We start from the raw sequence: 9,987 nt of genomic DNA, 5'->3' as shown, positions 1-9,987 counted from the left end.
GAGACGTGCCCGTGGGGAAGGCTCCTGAAGGGGAGACCTGAGAGCAGCTCCAGTGCCTGAAGGGGCTGCAGGGAACCTGGAGAGGGGCTTGGGACAAGGGCCTGTAGGGCCAGGCCAAGGGGAATGGCTTGAACCTGCCCGAGGGGAGACTGAGCTGAGCTCTGAGCCCGCGGCTGGAGCCCAGGGGAGCCCCGGCGCCCCCGGCTGCAGGGGCCGGCCCTGCCCGGTCCCTCCCTGGGGCGGTCCCGTCCCGCCCCGCCGCCGCGCAGGGTCCGAGGGGCGCGGGTGCGTGCGGGCGCCGCGGGGCCGGGCCGGGGCTTTGCGGTGGGCCGGGGCCGGGGCCGGGGCCGGGGCCGGGACCGGGACCGGGACCGGGACCGGGACCGGGACCGGGACCGGGACCGGGGCCGCGGGGCTCCGGGGCGAGCTGGCTCCGGGGCGGGGGCGGTGCAGCCCCGGCAGGACCCGGCGCCAACGCCGCTCCCCAGCCCCGGCCGGGCCCGGCAGGAGGAGGCGGGGCCCGGCGCCGGCAGCGCCTCTTCCGCGGAGGGGAGCGCGGTGAGTGCCGGGGTTGGGTCCGTCCCGACGCGAGTGCCCGTGCGGGGCCGGGGCTCCCCGGGGGCGGGCACGGGGCTGGCAGCTGCGGCTGCGGAGCTCCGGGAAGCGGGGGCCAGCCCCTGCGAGGGGTCCGGCGGGGCCGGGCCGGGGGGGCTGCAGCGCCGCTGGGGCCGGGTGCGCCCGTGTCTCGTTACCGGGTGCTTCAGGTGGGACTCGCCCTCGGGATGGGGCTGAGGGCACCGGGAGGCTTTCCCGGGGTGGTTTGCGGAGCTCTGGCCGTGGGGGTTGTGTCCCGCATCCAGGGGCAGGCAGAGGAGCAGCATCTTGATCAAGTGAGCCTTTGCGGCTGGGTCTGTCCTGTCCTTCTGCCAGTCACTGATGCAGGGACGTGTGTTCGGGTCTTGGTTTCTGCTTCCTGGTCTGTGGCGTTTGAGGAGGACCAGCTCGGAGGTGGAGGTGGAGCAGAATGTGTCCGCCGAGAGGACTGAAACCGTAGTTTTACCTCAAGCTATGCAGTGGGGTGGGCAGGGGGGTGAGAGGCGCTGTTGTTTGCTCTGTAGGGCAGGGGCTGTGGGTGGTGCAGGAGGAGCTGGGAGAAGTTTCACCCCATGAGGAGCTGCAGGGACTGGGGCCGGTGGTTTGGGTTGTGTGGAGCCACTCCCCGGAGCGGTCTGGGACAGAAACAAGCTTCGAGGAGCGCAGGGCTTGTGGTGAGGGGCCCGTGGGGCTTTCACAGCACCTCGAACAGGAAGGGAAAGGCCTGGGCGCATCCTGCACCGCTCTGCATGGCAGGGAGCGGCAGGAGAGGCGCAGGGGCGGTGAGAGCATCATGAGTGTGTGTGAATGGGCTCGGTCTGCGTACAGCATCCCGGGAAAGGGGAGCCTACCCCGAGGTTCCCTCTGGGGCTACACGTAAATGCCCTCTGCAGTACTGGAAGGCGCTCACCTGTCTCTGTCTTACAGTGTTTGGCGCCCTGTGCCACCGCCATGTCTCGGCGCCGCCCCAGCAGCTCTGTGGACGACAAGGCCTTCCTGCTGGAGTACCGGTGCCACCCCGTGCGCCCGGAGCCCCCCAGCCCCACCGGGAGGCACAGCTCCGCCACGGGGCCCGATGCCACCTCCCTGCTGGCGACCGGCTCCCCCCCCGCGGCCGAGCCACGCCGCATCGTCCTCAGCACGGACAGCCCGGCCGCGCTGAAGGTGGGCACCCAGCAGCTCATCCCCAGGAGCTTGGCCGTGTCCACCAGGACCAAGCACAACGCGTCCCGGCTCCAGGGCTCTGCGGCGAGCCGGGAGCCGCTGAGCCCCGACCCGAAGGGGGCGTCGGTCCCCAGCCTCTCCCTGGAGGCAGAGGAGGAGGAGGAGGATGGGGGGGGGGCCCTCAAGCGCAACCTGAGGAACATGTCCTACCGCGCCGCCATGAAGGAGCCGGGGCCACCAAACGCCGTCTCCTCCCTGAAACCTGTGTCCGAGGAGGGCAGTGCCCTGCCTGCCCACAGCCCCGGCAGGAGCAAGGTGGGTTCTGCACCCGCGGGCGCCCGACAGTGGGGATTGATCCTGTGCTGGTGATGAGCGGCTGCTGGGCTGTGCGGGGCCTCTTCCCTGCAGCTCCTGCTGGTGCCAGAGCTGTGAGCCCGGCGTGGAGCCGGCCTGGCACCTGCAGGTCCTCGGGAAGGCGCCGGCTGCGCCGCGCTTCGGGAGGGTGTTTGCGGGGAGGGGTTGGTCGGGTGCGCGGCTGCTTGTGCTCAAACATGGGTGAAGCAGGCCTGGGGACAGGGAGAATCCGGTGCAGGCAAAGTCCAGGCGTGAGAGGCAGCGGTGCCGCTACTGGAGGGTTTCGACGGTGACCCCGGTAGCACCGGGTGAAAGCTGAGTCACTTGGGGAAGGCAAATAGGAGCTCAGGCAAAACGAGAGCCAAAGAGCAGGGCGGTGTTTGCCGAGCGGCCGCGCCGGTGACTTTCCCAGAGGAGCTCGGTGCTTCCCGGGGCTGCAGCGTCTGCTCCTCTCCTTCCTCCTGCAGAGAACCTTCGGGCGGAAGCGGGTGCAGAAGCGTGGCGGCTCCTTCAAGGACCGTGAGTGCTGCCTCCCTCCCGTCTTCCCCAGAGCATCCAGCGTCCCTTCTGCCTCGCAGCACCGCTTGGAATCACTGCAGGTCCCTTTGCCACGGGCGCTGCTGCATGTCCCTGGCCTGGGGCTGTTGCTTTGCCTCCATTTCCCCACCAGCAAGAGGACCACTGCAGCCCTGCTTCCTGCTCCCTGGAGAGCGATGACGTTCCAGTTGCTGGAGTGCTCCCAGCTCGGCAGACACGGGGCAGCCTGCGGGAAGCGGGAGCTGCTGGTTCACTGGTGCTGTGCAAAGTCCAACCTGGGCGTGCTGGTGCTGGCCCTGGCTCACAGCGCTCGCGGCAGGGCTCTTGGTGGTTGGAATGGAGGCCATGGGCTGGGAGAGGCTTCGCTGACCTCGTGCCTCTTCTTGTGCAGAGCCCCGGCTGTACCAGGAAATCCGGGAGAGGGGCCTGAACTCCGTCAGCCATGAGTCAGACGAGGATTTGCTGGAGGAATCCATCCCGGAGGAGCCGTCCCCTGCGGGTGCTGCTATCGTGGTGCAGAGCTATCGTCCGGCACAAGTGACCTGGAGCCAGCTCCCAGAGGTAGGGCCCATGCTCGTGATGTGTGTATTTAAACACTCTTCGACAAGCTGGGAGCGGATGGTTCTGCAGCATCAGTCATTGCAATGGGATGTCCTGGGGCTGTCCAGCCCTGGCTGGGACACGCAGGGTCCTGTCCAGGCTTGTTGGGGTGCTGGCGGAGCTGCTGTGGTTGTGTTTGTGAGAGGGGGAAGGCAGGTTGTCCTGCAGGTACCTGGGGAACAGGGTGCCCAGAGAAGCTGTGGCTGCCCCATCCCTGGCAGTGCTCAAGGCCAGGCTGGATGGGGCTTGGAGCAAGCTGCTCCAGTGGAAGGGGTCCCGCTTTAAGGTCCCTTCGACCCAAACCGCTCCGTGCTTGTACTGCGGAGCAGCATCAGCGGTGACCGGCGGGCGATGCTGTGGGGTCGTGCGGGGCCGGGCAGAGCCTCAGACCGCACTAGAGGGCGTGCAAGGACCACGGCTCGGTGGTGAAGGCTCCGCTCGTCCCGGCCTCGCTGCTCATCCCGGCCTTTCCCCCGCAGGTGCTGGAAGCGGGCATCCTGCAGTGGGTATCCCCCGAGGAGCGCAAGCGGCAGGAGGTGAGAGGACCCTGGGCAGTGCCCGCGGCGCAGTGTAAACAGCGGTGGGGGGCGTGTGGCTGAGTCCCAGCCCTCTCGTGCAGGGTTCAGCTCCAAGCAGGGCTGGGCTCAGCTCCTGCACGCAGGATCCGTGGTGCTGGTACCTGCGGAACTGGGCAGCACTGGAGCACTCGCCTGCTCGTGTTGGTGGGGATGAAGCAACTCTATTGGATGCTGGTGGCAAATAGCCACTGGAAGGGAAAACGTCTTAGTGCTGTAGATTATAAATGAGTGAGTGTCCCAAAGCACACTGAAGCTATTGGTGTAGGCCAGGCGATGCAGGAGATGATACAGGGAATGCTGTATTGGTGGAGCACAGTGTTTCCAGTGGCTTCACACCAACTGGATGTAAGCATGATGTAAGCACAAACAGCCTTGTTTGTGCTGTTGCATCTTCACTGCCCTGTTTTCTTTCAGGCAATGTTTGAGATCATCACTTCTGAGTACTCCTACATGCACAGCCTGAGCGTCCTGGTGTGCCACTTCATGAGGTCGGAGGAGCTGAAGGAGACCATGACCCAGACAGAGCACCACCACCTCTTCTCCAACATCAGTGACATCCTGACGGTCAGCACGAGGCAAGTGGAGCTGGGCTCTGCAGAAGGGACCCAGAGCCTTGTCCCATCTGGGCAAAGAGGGGGGAAGTGGCAGTGGGAGCACTGTGGAGCACACATTGGTTTGCCAAGCCCTAACGGGTCATGCGGTGAAGTTGGTTGCAATTCTTGTCTTAGGTTCTTCGAAGACCTGGAGAAGCGGTACCAGGAGCACCTCCTCATTCCTGACATCAGCGACATCGTGGAAGAGCACGCCTCGAACCACTTCAGTCCCTACATCAGCTACTGCTCCAACGAGGTCTACCAGCAGAGGACACTTCAGAGGCTCCTGTGAGTACTGCTGCCTGCTGGGGCTTGCAAAGGAGTTGCCTCCACAGGGTCTCTGGGCTGCAGGGATGCTACAGGGCTGCAGATGGGACCAGGAGCTGCATGTGGCTCCCTCAGCCGTGTTTCCTTTTCCCTAAGGAAGGCTGTCTCCTTTCTGAGCAGAGTTCAAGTTCTAGGCCTCTGTGTGCCTGTGTCGGGTGACTGGGATGTGATCTGTGTTGTGCTATAAGAAGGGTGAAGAATGGGGATAAATGGGGGCACTATAAGTGTTAGTGTACCTGTGTGGTACATTAGAACATGCATAGAGGCTCCTCATCTCCAGATCATACTGGTGGTACAGGTCTATTTTATGTCTGCTGTTGGCTTTACTTGCGTTTTGGTGGATGCAGCATCTCTAGGTGCTTGTCCAGCATCCGCTCCTGGGTCAGTCTGTTCTCCACTCGGAGCTCGAGCGGCTGAGCAGCAGGGCAGTGCCCCCACCGTGCTGCACTGCTCCTGCATGGAACGCTGCTGGAAAACCTCGGCAGCTGAAGAGCAGAGCTAATGGAGCTTTCTTGTCCTGTTCCAGAGCCACAAACCCCTTATTTAAAGAGACCTTGAAACAAATTGAAAGGAAACCAGAATGTGGAGGCCTGCCAATGATCTCATTTCTCATTCTCCCTATGCAGAGGGTAACCCGGCTTCCTCTGCTGTTAGATGTAAGTAAGTCACACAGTGGCATTGCCTGGCACCTCTGAAGAGGTGGCCGCGTTGCAGCCTTCTTCAGTTTGCTGAGCACTGGGAGCAGCTCAAGCATCCCAGGGAAGCAGCCGATGTGCAGGTCCTGTCTTGCGCTGTCACGAAAGCATCTTAACCTTGGCATTCTAGACTGTCTGTCAGAAAACAAAGGCGTGCACTGCAGCCTATGGAGCTGCCACCAGAGCCCTGAAAGCCATCAGCAAGGTGAGGCCTGGCTGCCACCTCTCCACCTTTCCTCCTCCCTGCGCCCCATTCCATCACTGGGCATGAGCCTGCCATACTGGGCTCGGTGCTCCTCCCTGCATCTATTGACCTGAGATGCCTCTTCTCCTGGAGCTGCTGGGTGTTCGCATCTTCTCCCTTGCTCGCCTTTTTTACCTGATCTTGGTTTTTTCCTTCTCAGTATCTTTCCTCTTTGGTCCATCCTTTGTCCTCGCTGGACCGCCGTGATCAGGCTGGCAGAGGGGCCAGGGCACTCTGTAGCCACGCTGGGGGTGTGTGAACAGTGGTGATGCTTCACCTGCCTGTGGAAGGCTTCTGTCCTGCCTTCCATCTCTCTGATTGTTCATCCTCCTCTCTTAACCCCCTCTCTTTGATGATTAATTCCTCCTCTTTGTATTGCTGCTTGGTGAAGCTCAGTTTTGGTGTGGTTTTGCTTTGGTCCTTCTCCAGGCTGAGCGAATGTGCCACCTCTCTCCTGGAGATCTCATGGCAGGAGAACCTCCAGCTGCCTTTCCCCAGACCTGGCCTGAACCCTCTGTTTGGGCTTGGCTGTCTCTCCTGCCTGTGGCAGGGCAGCACCCAACCCAGCAGTGCTGGTGTGAAGGATGACCCTTGTGGTGCTGTTCTGTTTCCAGCTGGTGAAGAACTGCAATGAAGGCGCTCGTGCTATGGAGAGGACGGAGCAGATGTACACCCTGCAGAAACAGCTGGAATTTGGGAAGAGGAAGGTAAGGGGAAATCTGGGCTGTGCCGTTAGAGGGGCCCGGCCCAGGCGTGTGGGACCTGTGCTCGGAAGGCTTGCCCACGTGCCAGGCAGGCAGGCAGACCTTCCCTGGATCCCTTTCAGCCATTCCCGCTGATTTCCGCGTCCCGCTGGCTGCTGAAGCGGGGAGAGCTGTACCTGCTGCTCTCGGAGGAGGCCGGCATCTTCCGCCGGGGCGCCGGCAGGCTCTGCTACCTCTTCTCGTTCAATGACGTCCTCATCATAACCAAGAAGAAGAGGTGAGTGTCCAGGGTGGTTCCTTTCCCTGGAAAGGGATTAAAATCTCCATTTCCCAAGCAGCACACAGGGAAATCTCAAGGGTGTCTTGGGCTTTCAATTGAGATTGGGAAGGGAAGCATCCAGCTCTGCTGCTCTTGGCCTTGCTTATGTTTGTGGGTGGCTCGCAAGCCTGCAGAGCCATGTCCCCCCTCGAGCATCAGCTCATGTCCTGGCTGTGACAGTCACCTCAGTGATGCTGAACTTCACCCACGGGGCTCTGGGCAGGGGAGGGAGCTCGGTCCCCACCGGCAGCATCCGCACGGCTGAGGCACCGCTCCCATCCTTGCCGCAGCGAGGAGAGCTACGCTGTCCTGAACTACGCCACGCTGGACCAGGTCACGGTGGAGAAGATGGAGAACACGGATCCACCTTCCCCTCCTCCCGGCAAGCCCGGGAGCGGCGGCACAGCCCGCGGCACGGCCGGGGGGTTCCTGCTCCGGGTGGTGATGGAGAAGGACAGCGAGGGCCGGCGGGAGGAGATCGTGCTGTCGGCAGAGACGCTGTGAGTGGGACGTCACAGGGCGCACGTTGGTGCCTGTGGGATGAACTGGTTCCTTGTAACTCCCCTTGAGGTTCTGCACCTTTTCCTGCTCGCATGAAAGGGGGACCTGTGCGGGTTTCTCCCTGGTTCTGCTTCTGTCTCTTAGATTTCCCTTATAATTCCCATATAATGCTTCCTGTGTCCAGACTAAGCAGCGTGTACTGCTTCCAAAATACCTGAACACTGAATGCTCTGATCAAATGCTTGTCCAGTCGGACTGCCCTTGAAAGCCTCTATCCTGCTGGGAATTTCCCAGCTACTGCTGGCAACACGGATGCTGTCCCTAAGGCTCTCTTTGTGATACGGATTTCCCCTCTGCCAGGAGTGACCGTGCCCGGTGGATCGCCGCGCTGATGCACCGGGAAAAGGAGAAGCCGGACACAACTCCTAAAGGAGGTACTGGTTGTGCCGCAGGGTTTCCCCCCTGCTCTTACCTGCTCCTGCTGGAGAAGGAGCTGAGGATGTGTGTTGATGGAAAGGAGAACTTGGATACCAAGCCTTGCTCCTTAGGAATTGCCTCCCATGAAGTTATCAGTCACGATAAACCTTAAATACATTCCCTTGGAGGCACAATGAAATTCCAGGGATGCCTCGGGCTGTTGGGATTTGCTTCCCCTCCCTGTGTACTTGGAGGGGCAGGGACAAGAAGGGAATGGAGCTGTGGAGCCTGGAGGGGTGGGCACCCAGGCTGGGCTGGAGCGGGGGCGCGGGGCTGTGGGTCCTGGCCTCATCTTCTCCCTGGGCCCCTGCTGCCCCTGTGCTCTGCAGATCTGAGCCAAGTGGAGATAACCCAGCCCTACCTGGCCAAGCAGGCGGACGAGATCTCCCTGCAGCAGGCGGACGTCGTCCTGGTGCTGGGGGGAGAGGACGGTGAGTGCCGGCGGGCAGGGAGCTGCGGCTGGGGAGGGTTTGCCTTCGGTGGAGCTATGGGAGGGGGAACGGCTTCAGTGATCCGGGGTTGTAGCAGTGACCAGAAGCTTCCAGGAGCCTGTGGCTGTTGGTGGGGTCCGTGTTGCTGACTGCTGCCTTGTCCCAGTGGATGATGGTGGCTCCCTGGAGGCTGATGGGGTGGCACTGCCACGGGTGCCTACTGCATTAGCAGTGGCTCCTGTGCGCAGGCTGTGTCTGGCAGCCAGCAGCGGAGACCTCAGAAGTGAGAAATAAGCCCCAGAGCAGATGCAGATCAGAAACTGCCCCTGTGCAAAGCTTTCCCTGGATGCCCGCAGCCGGCACCAACATGGGAGGTGGGGGGGGGGGTGATGGAGCCCTCCCAACATGGCCCGCAGCCGCAGCCATGCCTCGCTGTGTGCCCGCCTCTGTTCTTCCTCCTAGGCTGGTGCTGGGGGGAGCGGCTCCGCGATGGGGAGAGGGGCTGGTTCCCGCAGGCCTGCGCTCGGCACATCACCAGCCGCACGGCCGTGGAGTGCAACGTGCGCCGCATGGAGCGGCTGCGCCTCGAGACCGACGTGTAGCTGCCAGCGCGGCAAAGGTGCCTCGGTGCGACCGGTTTCAGGGGTCTTCAAACCCCTGCGGGCCGAGCCCAGAGCGAGAAGGGAGCGGGGGAGCCTTTCTTCTGGAGCTCACTTGTCTCGAGGAGCCACCCGCAGCAATTCTTGTTGCTCAGGACCGGTCTGGGTAGCGGCTGTGACGGCAGCTGATGAATCTGAGACCTGGCAGCCAGGCGCTGCTGCCCAGCACTGATATTAATGACCTGGAACAGGCTTCAGGAGGCAGCCCAGGGCTTGGCTCGAGTTGAAAAGGCTGCGGCTGTGCTCGGGGCGCTGTGAAGGAGCTCGTGCTGCCATCTCCATCCCTGCTGACGCCTGGGCCAGTGCCCGCTGGCAGCGGCTGCGCGCCTCGCATGGGAAGAGCTGGGGCCGAGGGAGCACACCTGAACCCAGAAGCTTCAGGACCTTAAATCCGTACCCTCCTTGACCTGGTTTTTTTTCCCCTCATGATTCCCTATTTTCTTCCTTCCCCCCCATTTCCCTCCCAGTTATTCTTGGCTCTGACCCTGTGGGGTGAGCAGTGCCACCGCCTTTCAGCCGCTCACTGAACTAGCAGGCAGCAGAGGCTGGTGCAGTCAAGAGTTGTTCTCAGGGAGCCAGCCCTGGCCAGAAATAGGATGCTCCAGGCACTGGGAAGTGATTTGCAAGCCCTGCTGTATGAATGACCTGGCAGCACAAAGGGGAGCGATGCCATCGATCCCAGCTGAACCTGGGGGACGCCGTCCTGCAGGAGTGGGACATGGTCACAGAGGGTCGAACCTCGGCCTTGCCAAGGCAGAACAGTCCCCTCTGCTCCCCTTCTCCCCCAGAATTAGCACTGACACGTGGTTAATGAAGCGGGCTGAGGCAGGGAGGGTCTCTTGTCCCAGCTGAGCTGTTTGGATCTGGGTTTTCTATGGATGTAGGGCCTTTGGGGTGGCTGCGTTTTGGGGGTAAGGCAGCTCTGTGCACTGCCTGGGTTTGGATTCAGAGGGGCAGTGTTGCTGTAACGGGTCTGTTTCCATTAAACTGTTAAAGGATCCCAATGAGATGTATGTTTCCTTGTCTAAAAGGGACCCATGTGCAATGGTGGCAGCATCCATGGGTCCCTGTGTTTGACCTGTTAGGGGTGATGGAGATGACAGCTCCGTGTCACATCGACACCAAAGAGCCAGGTTTCCTCACTGTCAGCTCTAACAGGAAAGCATCCTTCTGCAGGCAGCATCCTTCCGGCCTCTGCTTGTTCTCCACG

At 62.0% G+C, this 9,987-nt stretch overlaps 1 protein-coding gene across 4 annotated transcripts; it reads left to right on the top strand.

The window, feature by feature from the left end:
- The first annotated feature begins 481 nt into the window (after positions 1-481).
- ARHGEF16 (Rho guanine nucleotide exchange factor 16) lies at positions 482-9,781 on the top strand. Of its 4 annotated transcripts, none has more exons than XM_065696792.1 (14): positions 482-558; positions 1,522-2,073; positions 2,580-2,631; positions 3,041-3,210; positions 3,729-3,785; positions 4,242-4,402; positions 4,556-4,708; positions 5,274-5,403; positions 5,573-5,647; positions 6,301-6,393; positions 6,513-6,667; positions 7,000-7,209; positions 7,571-7,644; positions 8,017-8,672. In XM_065696792.1, exons 2-14 carry the CDS (start codon positions 1,546-1,548, stop codon positions 8,265-8,267), a joined length of 2,109 nt encoding a protein of 702 aa, XP_065552864.1. In that variant the 5' UTR covers positions 482-558; positions 1,522-1,545; the 3' UTR covers positions 8,268-8,672. The 4 variants fall into 4 exon arrangements, with proteins under 4 accessions (XP_065552864.1, XP_065552865.1, XP_065552862.1 ...); XM_065696793.1 differs by lacking the exon at positions 482-558 and adding an exon at positions 706-764; XM_065696791.1 differs by lacking the exon at positions 482-558 and having other exon boundaries at positions 1,135-2,073; positions 8,017-8,118; positions 8,581-9,781.
- The last annotated feature ends 206 nt before the right edge of the window (positions 9,782-9,987 follow it).

Source organism: Lathamus discolor, chromosome 16 (assembly GCF_037157495.1).
Source record: "Lathamus discolor isolate bLatDis1 chromosome 16, bLatDis1.hap1, whole genome shotgun sequence".
In the NCBI taxonomy this organism is placed as follows: domain Eukaryota; kingdom Metazoa; phylum Chordata; class Aves; order Psittaciformes; family Psittacidae; genus Lathamus; species Lathamus discolor.
The sequence above is the reverse complement of the archived record's forward strand: the minus strand, read 5'-3'. Positions and strand labels throughout refer to the sequence as shown.